Raw genomic sequence first — 24,562 nt, forward strand, 5'->3', positions numbered from 1 at the left:
CGTTCGTCCAACTCAGCCTGGAATTCCTTTTGTCGTGCCTCCGCCCATGCCTTAACTTCATCGAGAGTTTGGCGGGGGAGTCTTCGTTTCTCAAGCTGGGTATCAGTGGATCCCAGTAGGCGATCATTTACTGCACTTGCCCCAGCTTGAGTAACTGGGGTAGTGTTCGTAAAATTTACTTCACTTGTCCCGGCTTGGGTAACGGGGGTAGTGTTTGTAAAAACTGTGTTACCGGTATTCACCCCAGTAGCTGGGGTTGTGGTTACCGGAATTTCTCTAACCATCTTTGTAGAAGTTTGAAAAAACTGGAGAAAAATAAAGTTCTAGCTTTATGCACGGATGGCGCCAATGAAGAAACACTAACCGAACCCTGGACAGATTACTGGTAACCTGGGGGTTAGATAGCTGTTTCCCACGAGGGGTTAGACCCTGAGAAGATGGTTCTTCTGATAACCTGCAAAACAGACACCGTGAGCTTGTCACTGAGAAGGGGGGGTTCCTCCTTGTGACCACCCTCCGGCGTGAGAATCAGACTTGATTGCTCTTTAAATGTAAATGTATATTAAGAGATTGCTAGAGCAGATATCAGGTATATTATGATGATACCAGATAAGATATGATGGTCATACCATTTGGGGTATTTATAGCCGAAGGTAGGTTTCCAAGGAGGTATGGCCGGCTGCAACAGTGTTCCTGTTCCACCAACAGTAGCCTACGCACGTGGCCTGCTGGTAGTTGGTGGGTAGGTAGAGGCTGATAGTGACCAGACCTGCTGTATACTATTCCTTTTCCACCAACTGCCGGCTACGCACGTGTTATGACAAGAGTTGGTGAGTAGGCAGCGGCTAATAGTGAGAGACAGTGTAGGAGCATGCTGCTCGCCACACTGTTGTCCATAAGCTGTCGTATCTTTAGTCAGATCTTTTTCCCATACCTCGTCAGGTATAGTACAGAAGATTTTCCCGTATCGTACGGACTGGCTTATTTGGGCGGGAGTATTCCCCCTCCCGCCCTTGTGCGGGATTGTTCCCGGCTTCGCTCATTCCTTCAGGTGACACTGAATGAGAGCTAAGTGCCTTGTGCGTGTAGCCTTGCTGCGCGGGTGGCCTTCCCTAATGGCTTGTATCCGAGGCTGCGGGGACAGGCGGAGTCCTTCACCATTGGGAGGCATTTCCTGCGGGAACAGCTTGCGTACTGCGCGTAAGGACGTCACGTCTCTGAGCATGGTTGGTCCTGCGGATCCAGTTGGTTTCTGCGCAGATGTCCCTGTTTAAGGTGAGTCTTGCGGGTTCAACTGGGCTCTGCTGGGACCTACCTCTTCAAGTTGTAATCATAAATTCATAATCTTCTCAACTTTGTAACATGTATGGTGTAAATTTATTGAAAAGTTATTAGCATATATTTAATATATTCGTATGTGTTATGGTAAGTGATAATGATACTGAAACTGTAGTGACATATACATGATGAGATTTACCACGTGTTGTTTGCGGTGCGCACATGTATAAATGTGTGGACAATTTGGTGAGCTAAAGTGAAATTGCACTAATTTTGACGTCTTTTTACTAATTTCGTGAAAATAACGTTAAAAATGGTGGAAGGTTAATCAGGCATCATGTGGTGGCGTTGATAGCCGAAAAACAATGGTACATGCACCAATAGGCCGATGTCCCGATGGTTGAGTGTTATGTGCCTTATGTCCAACGATTGATACAAACTACTATCGAGTCGGGGGTCTCACCAGAAGCAGCCTCTCTATTCCTACGGAGTATAAATAAAGTTGTCCACATCTAACCCTTCTTAGACCCTACTATAGCTTTGCTATTTGTGGGATTTGCTAAGTACGATGATGATGTTATGGTAAGTGACAGTGATAGTAAAAGATGAGTGATCATTTTACAGTTTATATTAATTAGGGAAAAGTTAACGTACAAACTAAAAAAACGTGCTACTTGTGCGAATCAAATAATGTAATTATATATACAAGTAATTATGTAATCACATTGTAGTGTAATTACAACATAGTATATTATAATTACACTACTTAATTCGCACAATTAGTGCGTTAATTTAATTTGTACATTATTCATACTCATATTAATTATATCTAACATTTTATCATAAGAACATTTATTGTATAAAACACAAAATTATTATTATACTTACAGAAATAATAGGCTTATCGAGTCCAGTCAAGTTTGATATATGAAGCTCGGGATATGGCTCCTTTATTAAACTAACTTCAGTTTATACCATGTTTGATTCAAGCTTTTAACATCCCGATCCTAAATAACTTACAAATAGCTTGACTCGTTTAATTATTTTATTTGCATACATAAATAGTTTCTTAATTATTTCAACAAAAGGTTTTATAAGAAAACCAAATTACTATAACAATCAAACTCTAAAATTAATCAACATAAAAGTCAACTTTCGTCTCATATCAGTTTAACTAAACTTAGGCACCTTTGTACTCAAAAGTCATGAACTTTGAAGATGTTCTCATTGAGCCAAACAGATTCATTTGGGTTGTTTCTATCTTGGTTTTAAAAAGCGCGAGGCTAAAAAACGCAATCAGGTCCCCGTAACCAAGGCGCAAGGTGCGCATCACGTCCGTGAGGCGCAATGTATTTATATAATTAATTTTTAAAAAAATGCTAATAGGTGGTTTCTATTGTCATGTACCCAAATTTAGATACAAATAATCTCTATATATATGATTTAATATGTAAATAACTATATATACAAATAATATTATTTGCTATGTACATTGTACTTCTATGGCTGTAGTTCATTATCTTGTATGCATGTTAAGGTGTTGATGAAGAAGATTCGATTCTCGTGTGATCAAAGTCCCAAAACGAGTTGTCTTCTTTCGGTTCGGGAGAATCCAAACAAGTTTGACTTTGACCATTTTGACCCTCGAGAACCGCCTCAAGCTCCTTGATACGGGCTCTGAGTTCCGACTCGATTACTTCATGAAGACGTAACCGCAAATCAAGTGATGAAACAGTGTAGTTTGGAGTTAAAATGGGCTTCCCGGTGCTTTCACTTTTGACCCATGTGTCATCACGCTCTGACTCGGGTTCACTATCGAGTTGCCATGTGAGTGTATCAAGGTTCAAGTCTCCCCTAGCCATGTCTGCTTCAAAGTCTGAATCAATCTGCAAGTAACGGGCTCGGGTCAAAACATGTAATTTTGTTAACATTTTATACTCTTTGATAAACAAAATCTGCAAGTAACCAATGCCTATTATTATGTAACATATGAGTAATTTACTCTTTTAAATATGCCAATATGACCTGTTAGAGATAAAACATTTGACGAGTCAACCCGTATATAACTAACTTACCTCTACTACACCAGACAATCTCTGCATATTTTCTTCCAACCTTTCAAGCTCGGACTCGAGCTCTGCTTCAATGTCACTCGGTAAATCAAAGTTTTTGCCTTTCGGACTGTACATTGCAGGCTCGTTTGGCTCGATATCATGCTTGTTTGTGATATTAAACCCATCTTTTAACTCTAGTTTATTGTGTAAATCTTTAACCATATTCTCAGCTTGTTCTAGTAACTCATTTAGATGATCAATTTCCCGCTTATTAGTCACCATAGTCGATAATATCCCGATTGTTATCCCGAGGAACAAAGGCACCATATCATCGCCTGTATCAAACAAGTGAAACTGTAACGGGTCAAAACGGGCTCGGGTCAAATACAGTTACAAAGTTTATATTTTTTATAAGCTAATCTAATTCTTTTAGATAAAATTAGTTAAAAAGTTTTATTCAAAATGTTAAACCTTGTGAACGCGTTTGTTCCGGTTTTCTTGGAAGCTTCACTGATCCAATCGGTTCAAAGAATTCGTCATCCGCAGACGCTTCATTTTCCTCCATGAACACAATACTCTGATCTTTAACACCATCAACTTGTGCCACCTGCTTCCTTTGATAATCTTTACTAACCACTAACCGCCTTAAGCTCGAAAACGACTTCCTATTCGAGTTCTTGCCTCTAAACTCATGCAAACAACACTCATAACTCCCACTAACATCATCTGTATAATCTTGAACATTCATCCCTAATAACTTCTGTCTTGTCTCTGAGTCAGACATTTTATCAAACACTTGGCGTGCGTTTTGCTTCACCCGGGGCGAAAACCCAGGGGAAGTGTTTTTTTCACCTGATAAATTCTGCCAGTGTTTAGCTACATACCCAACACCAGTAGCTGCTGCAACAACCCAGAACTCCATGATCAGTTTATTTATAAATTGAGTGAATTAATGGGTTGATTTTGATGTGTTTTTGTGTTGTGGTGACAACTGGAGGTGTGTAAACAGTTACCTAAAACCTTGATTAATTTTTGGAGTTAAATGAATGAATGAATGAATGAATGAATAATAATAATAATAATAATAATAATAATAATAAAAGCTTGGTTTGGAAAGAGTCATATTATTATTATAAGGTCATTTTCTATATTAAATTGCAATGTTCCAAACCACATGATTGTGGATTGGATTAATGAGGTCCTCAATTAATCATATTTCATTTCCTAGGCAGTAACTCAACAACATCAAAGGACGATAACTTTGTTTTTAATAGAATCGATTTTGCCATTTAAAAGGGGGTGACATCATAGCTTGTTGCTCGCTTATCTGTCTCTCTGTTGTAATTGGATCTCTTTTATTATAATATTAATATATCAATTCTTTAAAAAAATTTGTTAGTTGTTTCATAATCTTTGAAACCAAGACGATGAAATATTAGATTCGGCCTAATCAGTTTAAGCCCTTTAAAAGGGGATGACGACATAGCTTGTTGCTCGCTTATCTGTCTCTCTATTGTAATTGGATCTCTTTTATTATAATATTAATATATCAATTCTTTAAAAAAAAATTGTTAGTTGTTTCATAATCTTTGAAACCGAGACGATGAAATATTAGATTCGGCCTAATCAGTTTAAGCCCTTTAAAAGGGGGTGACGACATAGCTTGTTGCCCGCTTACCTGTCTCTCTATTATAATTGGATCTCTTTTATTATAATATTAATATATCAATTCTTTAAAAGAAATTGTTAGTTGTTTCATAATCTTTGAAACCGAGACGATGAAATATTAGATACGGCCTAATCGATTTAAGCCCGACTCGAATCGGGCCATTAGGATTGGCAAATCACCCTCTTGAGCCTTTACTACTCATTCATGATAAAACTATATCATGTGGTTAACCAAATAAATTTGAACTCCGTAATCGAACTTGAATTATCCGAAACTTGGAACTCGAAATATTTGAAGTTTTTGGATTCAGATAGGCATTTTAGAAATTTTAGTGTATTTCGGTTATCTGTATTATCCGAAATAATTTTTGAAACTATTAAATAATAAATATTTACTAAGAGTTTTGGATAAATTTAGGATATTTTAGATATCCAACTAACTTTTTAATACTAGCTTTTTTTAATTATTATTCGAAATGCAATTTAGGCAATGTAATTTATTATCCGAAACTCCGGATATCTGATTTTGAAAACTAGTAGAACTTGCATAAGTGACAGACTCAACTCATTTATATTTGTAAAAAGGTCAGGTCGATTTGGGTTGTATTTTTCAATCACTATTTCTTAGCATGCTTCTTCAAGATAGATAACTAATGAACACAATGTTAACAGAAAGGGAACTCTACATACAAAGTAAGCAAGGGAAATCGAAACTCGTCTCGTTAGGGCGAACACTAAAAACATGCATTGTGTCAAACATCTTGTGTTGCATCAGTAAATCTCAAGTATACATACGTATTATACCGGCTTTCCTAGTAATAATTTAAAAGATACATGTTGTTAGTCATTTCACCAAATGTTGATTACGTTTATATATAAAACTAAAAAATAAAAAAAAATAAGCTGGAATAGCTCAGTTGGTTAGAGCGTGTTGCTGTTAACCGCAAGGTCGGAGGTTCAAGCCCTCTTTCTAGCGTTAATATATTTTTTTTAATATTTTTCATTTTCTGTACATATGGTTTTGAAGATAACAATATAAGAATTAGCGTTTGTAGTCCAACGGTTAGGATAATTGTCTTTCAAGCAATAGACCTGGGTTCGACTCCCAAAGAATTGAAAAATTTTATGCACTTTTATACGGTTTAGAAAGTTTTATGCATTCTTATTAATCTTTGTGGTCCAAGATTTTTATACGATCTAGAATGTATTCTATATAATAACGTTTTGAATCACGGAAAGTTTTAAAGTTTCATTGGTTAGATTTTGTTTTTTTTGCTTCTTAGTGGACCATCTTATACCTCTTATTTGGTTTACACGTCTCTATACCGGCAATTGTTGACTTGCCTTCATTATAAAAATATGTAGTGTCGCTCAAAGTATTGATATAACCTCTTGTTTTACTCTTATTCTTTGTCGTATATGCAAGTTTCTACATATTCGTATATCTTCATCGCTAATGAGAAACCAATGCCTATTATTATGTACCATAGATTCTTTTGAAGAAAAGAAAACAATGAGGAAATGACATTTAGTAGAAAATAGCTGTTAGAACCAAGGGTCAAGAAGTTTAAAAGTGATTTATTAAGAAGCCTGAACGATTTATGAATTTTAACGTTATAATTTTCCTAACCATGTAAATACACAGATTTCTAACCTAGTATTTATACATGTGATAATCAAATTAATACAACCAAATTTGAAAAAAATTTGATTGTAACACTACAATAATTTGTTATACTTGTTAACATACCTATCTATTTTACCGCACAAGAATGAAACGTTAAATGACAGGAAATGAGCAACATGAGAATGAAAAAGAATCCGAATATTGTTTTTTTTCTTTATGGATTCCACATAATGTCACAAAGCTATTATACATTACAAGTTATATTCATGAGAACCGTTTTATAACTAGTGACAAACCTAATGTGCCTGCTTGAGCTTCAAGAAATATAAAGATATACAAATTCATAGCTTTTGGATTAACGTGAAGCTAATCATCATAGTATTTATTTCATTAAATCAACATGATTTTAGAGAATCTGTGTATATAGGTGGTTTAACCCGATTATATAGACTGGTTTATAATTCATTAAGTTTTCGTAGTATATCAACATAGTTTGGGATTGAGGTGAGAAAGTGCTTATGGCTTTTGGAGGAGGCAAAAACACTAAAAAACCCCTCTAAAAGCACCTAAAAGCATCAAGCTTGGTGCTTTTAGGTGCTTTTAGAGGGACTTTTTGGACTTTTTGCCTCCTCTAAAAGTCTTAAGCTATTTTCTACCTCAATCCCAAACAGACTCTACGATTGCTTATTAACAATCCACAATACCTTTAAGACTTTTATGTCATAATATGAATCACATAAATACACAATTCTTGACCTAGCTTTTTTAAAGCGAGTTACGAACCGTGAATAAAAAACTAACATAGAAAATGCGTACGTTGCTGATTTGCTACATCAAAACCAGTTGTTTTGAGTAATTTCAATCTGTTTTTTACACTTTTATTTTATATGTAACAAGTTTGTAATGAAAAGATGGGAGCTCATGCAGTTCTGTTCATCCGATAACAGCAACCGAACCGTACCTTTTTAAATAAAAATTTTCATAAAAACTGGACCAAAAGTGTTTCAGTTGTCTATTGTATACAAATATATAATGAGACAAACATTAAGACAAATTATAATAAAATGAACTGTATATCACATATCTGCAATTTAAGCATTACCTTTCTCATTATTTCATAAAAAGCCGATCGCATTGTCGATAGACTCGTTTTCTCAGCAGATGCAATGACACTATGAACCACAGTTCTAATCTTCTCTGCAGAAGCAGCTGCTTTCACTGATGAGCCACAGTACTAACATCTAAAACTGCAACTATTGAGTTAAACTTCTTTGTTTGACTACGAAGAGCGTATGCAAGAAGCGCGTGTGACTTTTCTTCATCGGGTAATAAAGAAAAGTCAATTTAAACTGTCTAGGTTTGGTTTGATTTGATTTGATTTTCACTTTACTTTGAAATAGATTCTAACAAATAAATAAAACACAATTGTTGGGTTGTATTTTTTTCACTTCACTAACTGCATATGACTGGTTATATATTACATTATAAAAAGAGAAACAAGAAGCTGGAATAGCTCAGCTGGTTAGAGCGTGTGGCTGTTAACCACAAGGTCGGAGGTTCAAACCCTCCTTCTAGCGACCTTTTATTATTTTTTTACACAAATGCATCAGAAAGAAGTTAGTTTGAGCGCGATCAACTTTAACCCACACACACTTAAAATCGTATATAAACTAAACACGCATGGTGTTATCCATCTAATTAAACGGGTTATGCCGTTATAGGGTCTTATGGAATACATATGCTACATATACCATTTTTTTGCTATGCAACTATTTAGTAACCTTCCTAACCCTCCATTTACTTTTGATTTATACAAAAAGTATTTTCATCCATATTACAAAAAAATATCATTTCTATGTCCAATTTCCACCTTAAAATAGTGAATGCATTATTATGTTGTACCATACAGAAGAAGAATAATGCATTGGATCACATGCATAGATGAGTTGAAGAATAGAAGTATAGAACCTAGTTAGTACATTGTGTAAACACTTTAAAATAAGGCTGCAATTTAAATGCATTGTTTTTTAACAACGTTTGAAACTAGCCTCAATACCTGAGTAAGTCTTAAGCCTAACTCACCTAGGAAAACCATCAAGGAGAAAACCCCGATGAGTCAGGTTTCGAAGCTGAGGCCTTATGATCCCAAGTCTTAACCATTACCTCCATGTCGTTGGGCCAGAAGGTCAATGACTAAATTTAAATGCGTTGTAATACGTAGTATAAGAAAGCATGTAGTTAGATGCATAATTGAGTAATACAATAGAATCTAGAATTGCATGTTGTCTAGACAATCCACATTTGAATGATAATGTTGTGTATTTAATTTCTTGTTTAGTTGTAACACATGGTGCAATAATTCAAGCATATGGATGAAGATATAAATGTGTACTCTAGGACATGCAAATGCATGTACACCAGTATGGAATTAGATGTTTGTTTGATCATGACACAACCTTAAAAAATGGTTTGGCATAAAAAACGATTTGATTACGAAAAATAAATGTAAAAGGTGATGAATATGTGGAAATGCAGGACGTGTAAGGATATTGGTAGGGTTGGAGAAAAAAATTATGAAAACGAGTGTTTTGAAGGATTTTGGAAATCCGATACGACAAGTGACTGAGTGTCGAGTGCAATGGTTACTATTTTTTCAATGCTTTGCATTGTAGGTTATCAGGTTATGTAAGCATGTCAAGTGAAAAAGGAAAGGAAGAAGCCTTTGGATGACGATTAGTCGATTACCCCGTCATCAATTAGTATGATTTTCAGATATATAAACATGTAACCGATAAAAATCACCACGGCATAGCAATGCGAACCCATAAATATCGAGAAATTTCCCTGTTCAGATGCATGGCCGGCCATGAGGCAGGGCACGGAGGGTGGTTGACTGTCCCCGGCCCAATCATCCCGACAAGCCCGAATGGTTTTTTTTAATAATTTATATTTTTTTGAAAAAAATATGTATTCTTTAATATTTAAACCAAATTACTTAACTAATTTTAGCCCATTTTTATATAATAATAATAATAATAATAACTTTGTAACACAAATCATAACAAAGTAAGCTTATTTAAAAGTTAACCCAATAAACACCATTTTACTTAAGGCCCAACTTTTATTTCGCTTTTTGCCCAAAAAATTTTAATGATTATCGGAGACGGCCTTGTTCAGATGTCTAATGGAGGTAATACGGAATCAATTAGAAATTACATGATAAGAAATGGTTTTGGTTGCAAAAAAAGAAGAAACAAGTACGTGGAAGTAAAAAGTTTTCTTGTTTAGAGCATCGTATCAAATCTACAAAGAAATGGTCGCGCATTTTTTTGCATTGTTGCTATTCGTTTGCGCCAAATATTCGAATCTTCACCCTTTTCGTATGAAGGGGAGTGTCGTTGACAATTATTTGTTCTTTCATGCAAATTATTTTTTATGAGTGTCGCACTGTCGTTGTTAGAAATTTTGGAATGCCGCTAAAATTATGATAACAAATACAACATGTGAAAAAAAATTATAAATGTTCAGACATTCAACCCACACATCAGATCTACCATGTCATATAGTGACAAAAAATGTGGCCTAATAGTTTAAGAGTTACATATCCATTTGCTTGTCACATGGAAGCCTTCAAGGCCTCAAAACACTTCAACCGGTAACGATTGTCCACTTTAAGTCCCTCTCTTTAACACTGTTCATAAGTTGGACAAATATATATCAAGTAGTCGAAGACCCCACTCATTGAAAGCGGCTCTACTATGCACATGAAAACGTAAATAGAAAAAACAAAAACCATGTCACGACGGTATATTTGAAAATCACGATAAACTTGCATCGTTTTAACACTCATTTCACCAATGAAGTGGTCCATCATGTCCAGGGCCCAGATCTAACATCAAAGTGGTTCATGAATCACGAGTCATGTGTCTTGTTAGTCGTTGAGTAGGGCCACTTATATGACCAAAATGACCTACTTTTGTTACCAATTTGGTCTTGGTCTTTCCTTCTTCCTATTTATAGGTCTTGTTTAATAAGCCTTTTATCCTTTTTCGTTACAAGATTACTCATTTTAGTACTTTAAAAAATCTTAAATATAGATAAACGAAACCTTTAAAAGTTCTCTTGTTACTCCCTAGATTCTCTTAAGTCATCAGATTGTTTTATTTGTAAATTGAAGCTTTTCATGCATTTGACCCGAATTCATGGGTATGGGTCTCACCAAGTCCAGATAGCCCCTTAACGGGTATAACATCTCATTAAATTAAAAATTAATCTAATCAAATATTTGATATGAAAATTCTATCAAATAGGGATATACTAAAAATTAATATACGATTTTTTTTTAAAAAAAATATTATTTATAATTAAGAAACAACTTTATAGTAATCTCATCAAACCCATATAATTTTTAAACTATATTATAACATCTTACTTATTTATGAAACCCTTTTATTATATCCTAAGTATATTATTAACTTTCTTTAAATAAATATAATTAAAATAAAAAAATACATAAATATTATTAACAAATGATGTAAAACAACACCGTAATACGTGAGATAAAAATACACTATATAAAAACTAAAAGAGAACATATGCCATTTCAAACACTACAATGTTCGGTTTACCAACCGGCCCTAAGTTTCTTTCTTTTATGTGCATGTGATTTTAACATGTATTCAAACGCAAATAAATGTTTAAACAAGAAATGAAGGTGGTGTAGCGGTAAGGCTAATGTACCTCAATCCTTGGTGGGCCAACTTAAATTAAAAATAAATATATAGAAATGTTTAAGTGTCATACTTGCGGTGTGCAAAAGTGAAATTGCACAAACTTTGACGTTATTTTATTAATATCGTAAAAATAACGTTAAAAGTGTCGGAAGGTTAATCAGGCATCATATGGTAGCGTTGATAGCCGAAAGACAAGGGTACATGCACAAATCGGCCGATGTCATAATGATTGAGTGTTATGTGTCTTATGTCCAATGCTTGATGCAAAACTAACATCAAGCTGGGGGTCTCACCAGAAGCAACCTTTCTATTTCTACGGGGTAGAGATAAGGTTGTCTACATCTTTTTTACCATACTCAGACCCTACGATAGCTTTATTATTGGTGATATATACTGAGTACGATGATGATGATGATGATGATGATGATGATGATATAAATAACACTCTTTAACTTTAAGCTAATTTGTATTATCGTCCCTAATTTTTAATAATGTTACTCTAAAGTCTACAAGTTTTAATGAATTTTCATTATGTTTGTCGCCATTGTAGAAAGTCCGTAGTTTCCTTATTTTTATCCACTTTTAGAATCCGCAACAAAATAATACATACGTTAGACAGACACGCCGAGGCATCTACTAGTTTAAATAATTTTTAAATAATTGTAGTTTAGTAGACATAACCTAATTAAAAGGTTGGGCCCTTCTCTTCTATTTGAGCCCACTGTGATCCAGTGGCATATGATCCAACACCATTCCACGTATAAGAGCCGGCAACCACAGCTTGCAGCAGCCCACGGCCCACCTCTGTACTTGACTATTGTCTACTATAGTCAATATAATACAACACACATCTACATCACATAATTACACAATTATGCATACTACAATAGTAAAAATCTTAATAAAGTATAATTACTAAAAGTCTAAACTCCCCTTGGATTGTTAAATCAAAAATTTGTAAAGGTGGTAGTGGCAATATCCAAAATCTATATTCAAGATGGCCACCAAGTATGATCAACATTTGGTGTTTCCGAGCTTACTTAACGAAGGAAATGGAAGGAAAGGAAAGAAAATGAAAGGAAATGAAAATAAAAGGACATTTTCCTTTCCTTCCATCCGGTTCCTTTCAAAATGAAAAGAAAGAATTTGCACTACAAAACCCACCAACTTTCTTTTCCTTTTTTTACTCTTTAGCAGGATTGGCTTTGCTATTCAAAATGGGGTTGCGGCGCAGCTTGTTGTCCGTTTACCTGCCACTTTATTGTAATCGTTTTATAGTAAATTATATAAAATAGCTGCAGTAGCTATTAATAAATATTCTTTAAATGAAACTCGGGAACACACTTTTTCTTCTTTCCTTCATTTTCCTTTCTTAAATGAAACTCGGGAACCAAGGTCTCCCTTTCTTTGCATCCCTTTCCTGCATTAAGTTTAACTCGGGAACAAAGTTAAGGTTTGTGTTTAAAATTCAGGTAATACAAGTATTTATAACTTACTTAATTATTTCTAATAACTTACGTTCATTAACTTAAAAAAAAATAAATACGTGGTTGTGATTAGTTTGTTATTTCTATAGTTTGTTATAAATTTTATTAAACATAGAGTTGAATTAGGAAAAACACATTTTTTTAGTATCGTAAACTATTCTTCTAAATATCGTACGAACTCAATTCTGACTAAACATTAGTACTTGCGTTGGCATTAGTATTTGTTTTCATGGTTTCGATCAATGTAAATATCAATATCCTTTTAGACGTATCACGGTTTTTTTCTGAGTTACAAAAGACAAGTTTTGTGTAACCAAACCTTGTAAATAAACTTTTTAAAATTTGTAATATGCATTGATATTTTTTCTCATTACTTGTACCAATGTGATACCTTGCAACATTATGTTTGTAACTTTTATTTAATTAGGTCTTTTGCTTGTGTAACTTTTATGCATACACCGAATTCCCGCTGTACACGCTGAGGAATCCACTAGTTAACACACACTCGCATTAATGATGGTCTTGAAATTATGTAAATTATGTATGAGATTTGTCATGTTGTATATAGTTTTGAATATGACAAATGCAAATGTAATGCAATTTATCAGTTCAATTTGAAATGCAATGTGGTTAATTTATTGGGTTGACATATAAAGTTGTTTTGTATGCAAGTTGTTACATAAATATACACCTATATATATATATATATGATCAGGATCATGAGATAACTTTTTTGAAATTGAGAACTATGAGAACCATTTTTTACCACAAAAAACCCAAAAATAAAAAATATCATAAAATAAAAAAAAACACAAAAATGAAAAAAGGTAAAAAACCAAAAATTTTATTTTAACATCCCGGTTTCATAAAAAAAATTCGTTTAGCTAAATTATATACACATATGTATAATATATACATATATGTACATATACATGTTTTTTATGCACATATGTATAATTTAAGAAAAATATACTGTACATATGTGTATATTACGTAACTAAAAATTTAATAAAATTATACATATGTGTATAATACTTGTTTTTTTTAAATGAAACCGGAATGAAATATAAGAATTTTGTTTTTTTACTTTTTTAAGATTTCGTATTTTTGTTTTTTTGTTTTACATGCACATACATGTTAGCGATTTTGGGTATGTTGACTCGGATACATTTTCCGAGAGTCGTATGATAACTTTCACATACATATCAGATATACGTATACACATACATACGCATGTATATACTTGATTCTGAACAGCTGAACTCACTGTCCTATGACTCTATGAGATCAAAAATTCAAAATGAAGTACATTTTTAAATCAATATTCTACCTTGACATAAATATCAAGAATACAAGAACTAGTACTAATGTTACATTTATGTCAACCGTATTTGACCAATGTGCACTTGTCGTGGTTGGAATGTCCAAACATGTATCACTTTAAAATCTCTTCCTACTTCATAACTGATCCCTAAACATATATCACTTTCTAAATTCACCTGCCATTGCAAGCATTAATAATATTATCATCATGCTGAAAATCGCCACCATTACCTCAGCCGTTCCATCAACAGGAATATTACCGGTTTCAAATCGAAAAACCTCGAGGCTTTTCCGAGCCTCACCGGATGTTTTCCCGCAGTTTCTGCTCAAAGAAATGGAGAAAATTGAAGACCCATTTGCTAGAAAGTTGGTTTCAAGGATTGAAATGCTGCCTGTAGAGGTGAAACTTTCATTATTATTGTTTTTTTTAATACAAAATTTGCTTTTAGATGAATATTTTTTATGGTCAACGGAGGGAAATGTGGTCAACTCCATAAGAATATTGTAAAAAAAAATGTGCATCTGCATGCAAGATAAAGATTTCTGTCTGTCATATAACATATGATTAAGGGTGGTTTTGTTGATTCAAGTGCAATAATTTAAGCATAACTACTTTAAGGTGCTTAAAGTACAATATCTTAAATCAAGGAATTAGTTTAACTCTTAAACATAGTTTGTTGTCATGGGAGTTTTGTTAGTGTCCTCGTATCTAAATATCAACTATTTCATTTCCTTTATGATTATGGATCACTTGTGTCATCATGCCGGTGCACTTTACTCTTGACTAGGGGGTCCGAGTGATGCAAGTACTTACGCGGGTATTTAGTTAATGCTTAATACACGGATGTGTTTGAAAACGTTTATAAGTAGATACAATCTTCAAACATTTGTTCGTCACACTATGTTCATCAAAACCCTTATCTTTTTTTTTATCATTTTTGGATGTTCCATGATGAATACTGCTTATTTTCGTCTGAGCTATTTATGTGAAATACGATAGTAAGGATCGATCTGGTGAAATAATAACTAACATCCATACTTCATACTTACTAATATTGTCTGTTTTGCCTATGAAAAACCCATGGATTTGCTTTGGTTGCCAAGTTAAGACTAGGGCCATCTAAATAGTTTCTGCCTCTAAGCACGCTCGTATTGACTTGGGTTGTAACGAGCCAAGGCTAGCAAGCTTGTTGGCTCGATTAAATCAACCCTAAATTTTAAAATTTTAACGCCTAGGTAAAATGACTGTTAATCTTTTAAGCTCAACTCTCCATCGCTATTCGGTCTAATTCACATCAAGACAAGTTCTTTCTTTTTAATTCTAACAATCTAACAAAGCCACACTGAGCAAAGAAGTTTTTTAAACGAGCCGACTTGGAGCTCAAGATTTTTGTTCGGGTCATCCATCATTTGATGATTTACCATTTTCCCCGGTTTTGGTTGCTATTTTCACTATATTATTGAAGAGGTAGGTCCCAGCAGAGCCCAGTTGGACCCGCAAGACTCACCTCAAAGAGGGACGTCTGCGCAGTTGAACCCGCAAGACTCACCTTCAAGAGGGACGTCTGCGCAAAGACTAAACTCGCAACTCACCTTGAAGAGAGACGTCTGCGCAAAAATCAACTGGATCCGCAGGACCCACCATGCTCAGAGACGTGACGTCCTTACGCGCAGTACGCAAGCTGTTCCCGCAGGAAAAGCCTCCCAATGGTCGACGTACTCCGCCTGTTCCCGCAGCAACGGATACTAGCCATCAGGGAAGGCTACCCGCGCAGCAAGGCTACACGCACAAGGCACTAACTCTTAAATAATTCAGCAATGTCACCTGAAGAAGGAGTGAGCAAGCCGGGAATACTCCCGCCCAAAGCCGGGAAAACTCCCGCCCAAATGAGCCAGTCCGTACGCTACTGGAGGATCTTTTGTACTGTACCTGCCAAGGTATGGACAAAAGATCTGACCAATGCTGCGACAGCTCACTGACAACAGTACGACGAGCAGCACGCTCTACTACTTAATGTCACCATCAGCCGCTGCCTACTCACCAACCTGTCGTAGCACGTGCATAGCCTGCAGTTGGTGGAAAAGGAATAGTACACAGCCGGCCTGGTCACTATCAGCCGCTGCCTACCCACCAATCATCAGCATGGCACGTGCGTAGCCCACAGTTGGTAGAACAGGAATACTATTCAGCCTGCTGTACCTGCTTGGAAACCTACTTTCGGCTATAAATACTCCAACACCTTGGAACGGTATCATTATCTTATATCTTCATATATTATCTGATATCTGCTCTAGCTAATTCTCTTAATATACACTTATATTCAAGAGCAATCTAGTCTGATTCTCACGCCGGAGGGTGGTCACAAGGAGGTACCCCCCTCTTCTCAGTGACGAGCTCACGGTGTCTGTTTTGCAGGTCATCAGAAGAATAACCATCTTGCCGGACCTAACCCTCGTGGGAAACATCTATTTAACCCCCAGATTATCCGTAGTCTGTCCGGGGTCAATTAGTGTTTCTTCAATTATTTTACTATAATAGTTATGTTTTTAGGGATGTTTGGATGTGACACAAATTTATAAAATGTTTGGATAAAATCATGATCATTAATATTCATTATACCTAGTACATTTTATAAAAGTTATTGTCGGTCATGAAAAAAAATACCATAAAAAGATTTAATGTTTTTGTTGTCATATATTATTACAGCTTAGCGTGTCGAAGAACCGAGTGATGACTAGTTGTGTGAAACCAATAGTACACGACAAAGGTAGCCCACTTGTTCTCCTTCATGGGTTTGACAGGTATGCATCTTCTTGTTTTGATCCACAATATAGCAGTATGTTTAGTCATACATCATTGGGCTTATAAATCTTATATAGGGTGTCTTAAGTTACTAAAATACCCTCCAATAGTAACAAAAAAGTAAAAATTTGTGGACCAAAATCAGTGTATTGAACAAAAGCTGAATTCACAAGTTATATCATCATTTGATTTGTTTAACTCGTTTATTTTTGTAAATTTTAAAAATTTATTTTTTAAGTTTGATTGGTGTTTGGTATTAATATTTTGTATTTGAAAATTCAAAATTAGTAACATACTCTTATAGTTTACATGCAATTATTTTACTTGCATTTATTTTTTTAATTCAAATTTGTAAAGTTAGAGCATTAAATATAAATAAATTCGGGTCATACTAGTTATGTTTGTGTCAACTCATGTCGTTTTCGGATGCATGTGTGTGACACTATTTTATCATTTTAAGGCTTATGTCAGGTTCAACCTGCTGACTCACCAAAACAACCCATTTAACACCCCTAACATTAATTTGAAAGAGAAAAAAAGGGAAATGCTATGATCTTCTATGAACATCATTGGGCTTAAAAATCTTTTATTGGGAGTGTTAAGTTACTAAAATACCCTCCAATATTGTCAACATTGGAAAAAAAAAATTGGGACCAAAATAAATAGATCAAACAAAAGTAGACAAAGAAGTTGGCAAGTTGCATTAGCACGTTTTTGAAGTCATAACTCAACTTGATTGGATTTTTTTTTTGTCAAAAAAATGTAAAAAAAAAATGTGCAACATGTTTTATAACTTATACATGTAATAATTATGGAAATGCTAGTCTTCTTTTAATATTATTGGGCTTAGAAATCCTTTAATGAGAGTGCTAAGTTACTAAAATACCCTCCATAGACAAAAGAGAAAACATTTGTACATGTAAAAAAAACATTAATAGATTACTAAACAAAAATAAAAAAAAGAGAAGTTGTATACTTGTATTAGCACGTGGTGTAAATTTCTAATACCACACGGACTTCATACATAATTCACGGTTTGGATTCTGTTTGAGCTAAATAAGTTCGGGTTGAACTCACAAACGAGTTTACTAATCAGACTGGGTATTTATATAGTAGTTTTTAAAAATTAAAGATAAATGTGCAACATTTTTTATATAGTTTACATATAATTAACATTTTATATGCAAATTTTTTGTTTATAGTTTTAGAACATTAATTTGTAAAAAGTAAAATACAAATTTAAGGTTAAACATGTCTTGTTTGTGTCAACCTGTGAAAACTCGTGTTATAATCAGGTTTATGCGTGCTTCAAACCGTCAACTTCCAAACACAGCCCATTTGACACCCCCTGATAAAGAAAATGAAAATATTACACCGCTCACCCGCAATAAAAAAATTGTTATTTTAATTGCATTAACAGTTAATTTTTCGGGTTCAGTTTCTGTATTTGATTACATCTTATTCTTCAGTTCGTGTTTAGAATGGCGATACACGCTCCCATTGCTAGAGCAAGCCGGTTTTGAGGCATGGGCCATTGACATTCTAGGATGGGGCTTCTCCAACTTAGGTGGCCTTTTTATTATTTTCCAAGTTTTATATATTATACATAGATGTGACATTGTATATATTATTTTGAACTTGTTTACTTGTGGACAAGTCGCTTTGGGTTGTGGTAAGTAACTCAAGATAAAGTAATGAAATAATATGTTTTAGTAATCATAATTATTGTATAGTTATGCTAATAAAAACCCTTTTCATCTTGACCTGTTACCCAACCCGATCATTTACGACCTCTAATTAGAAGCAATTTAAAATAAACTTGTGTGTTTTCATGTTCTTTATCGTTTTCTTCTTGTGTTTTTTGCCTCTATCAGAAACACTTCCACTTTGTAACGTGGAGTCCAAGCGCGATCACCTCTACCAAGTAAATATCATTTTCGCGTTCGTTTAATATTTACCTTTTTTAAACCACTCTTTTGATGTTTTTCATACAAATCTAACTTGTTGTTAATGATTAGTTTTGGAAGTCCTACATTAACAGGCCTATGTTACTAGTTGGCCCGAGTCTTGGAGCTTCGGCCGCGGTTGACTTTGCAATCAACCATCCTGAAGCTGTAAGTGTTTGACAAGTAACTAGTTTGACTCTAAAAAAGTCAAAATGTGGATATATATCTATATATATATATATATATATATATATATATATATTAATTTATTGTTGTTTTTGTAGGTTGACAAATTGATATTAATTAATGCAAGTGTGTATGCGAAAGGCACCGGAAATCTCTCTACGTTACCAAGAAGTGTAGCCTTTGCTGGGGTGAGTACTGTATAGAATAATGAGAACCCCCGTAAGACACTGTGTATTATTATTATTAAACTATATATGTCCATTAATCTAGTAAGTTTGACAAAAAAAACACATTTTATTTATTTTCGGCAGGTTTCACTATTAAAGTCCCTTCCGTTGCGCTTTTATGCTACTAATATGGGATTTACAAATTTGCCGTTCGCGACATGCTTGGAATGGACTTGTGTAAGTTCTAATTTTAATTTGTGCATTTGTTTGAATTACTTTTAAGGCAAAGATGCATCTTATTTTCTAGTAAAATTGAAGTATTGATTTTTTTTGTTGCGGTTCTAGATTGCACGATTACATTGTTTGTTGCCGTGGTGGGAAGAAGCAACAGTGGATTTCATGAGAAGTGGGGGATACGATGTTTCTTCTCAAATTGATCAGGTTTTTCTTATAAACATTTGAGTTATAAAGCGCAAAAATTGTAGTATCTGACTGATTATGAATCTAATTTAGGTGTGTTCATGGCCCAGTTTTTACTATATTTAGGTGAAACAGTGAGCCAGACCCTTGATAATTCGCTACGTTTTAGTTTCACGGTTTACGCTTATTGGTCCAAGTTAAAATAACATAAAATACAAACAAAAGTAAATGAGATAATGTTCAAGTAGTCCAAACTTAAAAGAAAGAGTTCATGTATTGTATTTGTTTAGCAAAGTCCATGACTCCATGTGTATAGTCCAAGTTAAAATAATCAAAGGCCCAAAATTCATGAACCAAACTTTTTTTTTAATTCAACATGAAACCAAACTGATAAACGGTTTAAGCAGTTTCACAGTTTCAAATCAAACCATGATCCCCCATAGAATCTATATTGACTTTGTTATTTATAATTTTTTTAACTTATGTCTATATTGTCTTCATCAGGTTCTCAAGAAAACACTTATAATATACGGAGAAAATGATCGAATAGTTGACAGCAAACTTGCAGTGGTTAGTATAAACCTGACTTCAAATATCAAATACTCAACTACAATTATAAATTCACCTAATAACTTTAGCATGCTATTTGTGTTATATCTTGTAATATGCAGCGATTACATTGTGAGCTACCAAACGCAATCATTCGCCAAATACCAAACTGCGGTCACGTTCCACATGTTGAAAACCCCGATGTTGTAGCTAACTTGATCACAGACTTTGTGTCACACAAGATCCACTAGACTCGTCCCATATTACCCGAGCAGGAAGAAAATATTTTAACAAGCTAAATCCTCTCGTTTTTTTTTGTGGTGTCTTGATTGCGAGCTCGAGTTCTTTTACGAGCATAACAATGACATCTTTCTATAAATAAGCACTAAGATTATATATGTTTACAAATTGAGAAGTCCATTATATCATAAGACTTATAAAACAAGTTTTTACCCTTTAATCTTCACATATGTTTTCATGACCGGACCGATTATTAAACCCGATTTTACTAGCACACCACACTAATTTGATCGGTTCCGAAAACCAGATAATTTAAAACTTTAAAATATACTTGTAAACATAATATGAAACTACTTTATCTTCATCTTTCATTACAAACTAATCCAAAAATTAGCAAACTCTCATGCGAATTAACTTTATAAGGAAAAACACGATAGAAACAGCTCAAAACTTAAAAAGTGCATCATTTGGGTTACGAATAAAATTACAAGACCCATAGGCAGTCAACAAAAAGGTCTTGATTAGCCATATATTGTGTATGCGGTTTGACTAAGTTGTCAGGCCCAAATCCATCATTTTAGCCTATGATTCCACTGAATAAGACTTTGATAAGTCAAAACATGACAGAAACAACTTAACTTAAAAAGAGCATAACTTGGATTACGAATGAAATTACAAGACCCATACACAACAACAGAAAGGTCTTGATGAGCAAGATATTGTGGCAAACGGCTGTATGCGGGACTAAGTTGCCAGACCCAAAATCCATCATTTTAGCCTGTGATTCCGCTGAATAAGACTTTCTCGATGTCTTACGTAATTTTAGTCTTGTAATTTCAAAAATTCGACAAATCTACTAAATCTAGATATCCCCTATATTGTAATCATTTCAGCAATCAGAAATTCAATAAACACTCGTCTTCAAGAGTTACTTTCTCTGTTATATTTTATCGCTTCCGCAATGCATCATTTTATATTACCAAAAAATTCTTAAAAGGAATCATGAAAAGATTAGTGAGCCCACTCACAAACACTCATTCACAGATGACAGCCTCATTTCAAAAGGCATAAATTCCCCACAAACAAAAAGTAGATTACAAAAAAAAAAAATATAATGGAATACAGCTGCTGATCATAATCGATTCCATACTACAGTCGTCGTCGATCCACCGCTTAAATTACATCTGGATTCTTAGACAGATCACAGCCACTCGTTCAAAGTTAAAACCAACCGTTGTCGCTACATCAACCTTAACCATAATATCAAACCCGCAACCAAGAGCGTCAGTGAGGTCAATGAGTTTAAACACTCGGCTCCACTGTTGTCAGATGTTGGGCCTAGGCCCCCAAATGGTGGGCTCAATATGCCCGTACCAGTACCGGTTCCAGTACCTGTACCCGTGCCAGTTCCTGTGCCCGTTCCAGTTCCTGTCCCTGTCCCGGTCCCGGGTGGTGATGAGGTGGTTGGGGTTGTAGAGCTGGAAAAAAAAACAAGAATAACAATAAAAAGTTTAGTAAAGAATGCTTATAAATTAAATAAAGTAGAAAGTAGCAACAAAGTTTTAAAATTTTAAAAAGAAATCTAAAAGTGGAAAGTTAATGTATCAAAGACCACTTAAAGTAAATATCTAGTTTTGTTTATACTTAACTTAATAGTTCATAGTTAATAGGGTACACACAACAAAAATAAGCATCACACCTATATAAATGCCTAAGGACAATATGTTATTAATTACTATTTATCATGTTTAACATGGTATTATGTTTAATAATATACTGGTGGGGCCCATTTGACCAGTTAGTCAAAGATGGATTTCCATTCATTCATTATATTTTGGTTTTCCACTTAAAAAATAAAGACACTCAATTATATTAACTGAAAGCACAAAGTGACCTAACATGACCTTTGCTTGATATATTATCAAATAATACAAACAAACAAACATAACACATATGGGATATCATGATCTTGATTTCTTGACAGCTCACATGTGTACTGAATAATTTTTGTACCTAATCTTAATGTTAGATCTACCAAATGATTCTTGAAGCCAACTTTACAACCATAGTACAACTTTTAATGCATAATGTACAAGCTGTATTAACTCTACAGAGTAAAATATTAAAAAAAAACTACATTTCTGTAACTTTTAAGTGTACTGAATAATTTTTGTACCTAATCTTAATGTTAGATCTACCAAATGATTCTTGAAGTCAACTTTACAACCATAGTACAACTTTTAATGCATAATGTACAAGCTGTATTAAAAAAACTACATTTATGTAACTTTTAAGTGAAGTGAGAAGACAGGGAGAGACCCTTTTCAACTACAAGCACTAAACTTTAAAAGCAAAAAAATTGTTTCCAGAGCTGAAAGTACTAGATACAGAGCTAGTAACTTGTACATTATGCATAAAAAGAAGTAAAAAGCTATAAACTGATCTGGATTTTGATACTTTTGGTCTGGAAAAATGGGCTTCCCATAAACATCAAGAATTGCATCACCATCAAGAATTGCATCACCAAGAAAAGATGAGCTTCTTGGAGTTTGTAATCACACCCTTTTTGAAATCTTTAGATCAATCAAAAAGTAAACTTTCTTTAGATTTCCAACTTTTTTAGTTCAAAAAATAAATTTTTAACATACAAATTCTGCTAAAAATTGGATCTTTTTGCTTCAAGAAACATACACACATAACTTTTAACACCAATCATGATGAGAAAACAAACAAAAACCAATTTTAACAAGCAAAAACTACTAAAGATTGAATCTTTTTGCATCAAGAAACATACCCACATGACTTTAACACCAACCATGATGAGAGAAAACAAAAAAAAAACAATTTTAACAAGCAAAAACTACAAAAAATGAATCTTTTTGCATCAAGAAGCATACCCACATAGCTTTAGCACCAATCATGATGAGAAAACAAACAAAAACCAATTTTAACAAGCAAAAACTACTAAAAAATGAATCTTTATGCATCAAGAAACATACCCACAAGAAAAAAAGATCAAGATCTAGTTATAAAAAGACTAAATTTATAAACTTTGTAGTTAAAAGTTAAAAAAAAACACTCACCTTGGGCTACTAGCATAACAAGCAGAATTTGCACCTGCAGATCACAAAAAAAAATATAAATAAATAAATAAATAAAAATCAGCAATGAACATTTACTGCCTAAAGTACTAGTTCCAAGTTCTAACACATTTGGTGAGGTTGTTGGTGTACAACTTTTGATGCACAAGGTACAACCCACTAAAGCAATAATAATAATAAAGAAAATGGATTACCAGGAGGTGCTTGTTGGCTAACAGCAGCCGTGTTTGAAAAGTCACAGCTACCAGGAGCTTGACCCTTCCTTTGGTAATAACTGTTAACAGCATAGTTACAGTGGTCTTTAACAGTGTTGGGGTTAAAACAAGCAGCATTTTGAAGGATTTGAGCACAGTCAGCACCATTTCCACAAGCATAGTCTATGTTCTTTTGAAGAACTGAGTCACTTAATGCAGAGTTGCATAGACAGTATGCTGCATCTGTTGATAACACATAATAAAAGTTGTTATGTTTATTTGTTTAGAGTTAAAAGAGTTAAATCTATAAGATGAAATATATTCTTACTTGAGTAGTTGACCATGGCTAGAAAGACTGCCATGGGGAGTAGAAGTAAAGAAAGAGGTGTCATGGTTTGGTTGTGGTCAGATGGGTTAGATGGTGGTTGAATATGATGGGTTGTGTTGTGGTGTTAAAAGGTGTTTGGTTTGGTGTGTACTGTGCAAGAGTTTAGAGAGAGAGAGAGAGAGAGAGAGAGAGTTAGAAGTGATCAGTGGTGTTTGTTTTTCTATATAGGATGGGTCGGTGAATAATAACTTTTTTCAAGACACAACGGATATATTTGCAGTAAGTTCAGAAATGAAAACAACCAATTGAAGTAAAATTAAAGTAATAAGCTCCTTCTATATCATCATGGGTTTTTACTATAGCTCTATACTGAATAGAGCTATGAGCTATACTGAATAGAGCTATAGTGACGGTATAGAGTATGAGTTGTTGAACAACTATGCAGCTTGTAAGGAAAA

At 34.1% G+C, this 24,562-nt stretch overlaps 3 protein-coding genes and 1 non-coding gene across 4 annotated transcripts; 2 read left to right on the forward strand and 2 right to left on the reverse strand.

Moving 5' to 3' along the window:
* Nucleotides 1-2,757: 2,757 nt before the first annotated feature.
* LOC143627544 (uncharacterized) lies at nt 2,758-4,370 on the reverse strand. Its single transcript, XM_077097335.1, has 4 exons — nt 3,940-4,370; nt 3,804-3,909; nt 3,354-3,667; nt 2,758-3,164 (listed from the first exon to the last, which is right to left on the reverse strand). Exons 1-4 carry the CDS (start codon nt 4,252-4,254, stop codon nt 2,811-2,813), a joined length of 1,089 nt encoding a protein of 362 aa, XP_076953450.1. The 5' UTR covers nt 4,255-4,370; the 3' UTR covers nt 2,758-2,810.
* Nucleotides 4,371-8,130: 3,760 nt separating this feature from the next.
* On the forward strand, nt 8,131-8,204 carry TRNAN-GUU (transfer RNA asparagine (anticodon GUU)). Its single transcript has one exon. It is a non-coding gene; the product is annotated as a tRNA-Asn (tRNA).
* Nucleotides 8,205-14,143: 5,939 nt separating this feature from the next.
* LOC143627545 (alpha/beta hydrolase domain-containing protein VTE7-like) lies at nt 14,144-20,654 on the forward strand. The gene is made up of 10 exons (XM_077097336.1): nt 14,144-14,570; nt 16,878-16,972; nt 18,443-18,540; nt 18,848-18,897; nt 18,992-19,087; nt 19,204-19,293; nt 19,417-19,509; nt 19,618-19,713; nt 20,197-20,262; nt 20,364-20,654. The coding sequence occupies exons 1-10, from the start codon at nt 14,379-14,381 to the stop codon at nt 20,490-20,492; spliced, it is 1,005 nt and encodes a 334-aa protein (XP_076953451.1). The 5' UTR covers nt 14,144-14,378; the 3' UTR covers nt 20,493-20,654.
* Nucleotides 20,655-21,526: 872 nt separating this feature from the next.
* On the reverse strand, nt 21,527-24,291 carry LOC143627546 (PLASMODESMATA CALLOSE-BINDING PROTEIN 4-like). The gene is made up of 4 exons (XM_077097337.1): nt 24,105-24,291; nt 23,777-24,019; nt 23,565-23,598; nt 21,527-21,959 (listed from the first exon to the last, which is right to left on the reverse strand). Exons 1-4 carry the CDS (start codon nt 24,166-24,168, stop codon nt 21,722-21,724), a joined length of 579 nt encoding a protein of 192 aa, XP_076953452.1. The 5' UTR covers nt 24,169-24,291; the 3' UTR covers nt 21,527-21,721.
* Nucleotides 24,292-24,562: the final 271 nt, after the last annotated feature.

This window comes from Bidens hawaiensis, unplaced genomic scaffold (assembly GCF_021521415.1).
Source record: "Bidens hawaiensis isolate Kalapana, Puna unplaced genomic scaffold, B.hawaiensis_p1.1 tig00004685_1, whole genome shotgun sequence".
Lineage (NCBI taxonomy): Eukaryota > Viridiplantae > Streptophyta > Magnoliopsida > Asterales > Asteraceae > Bidens > Bidens hawaiensis.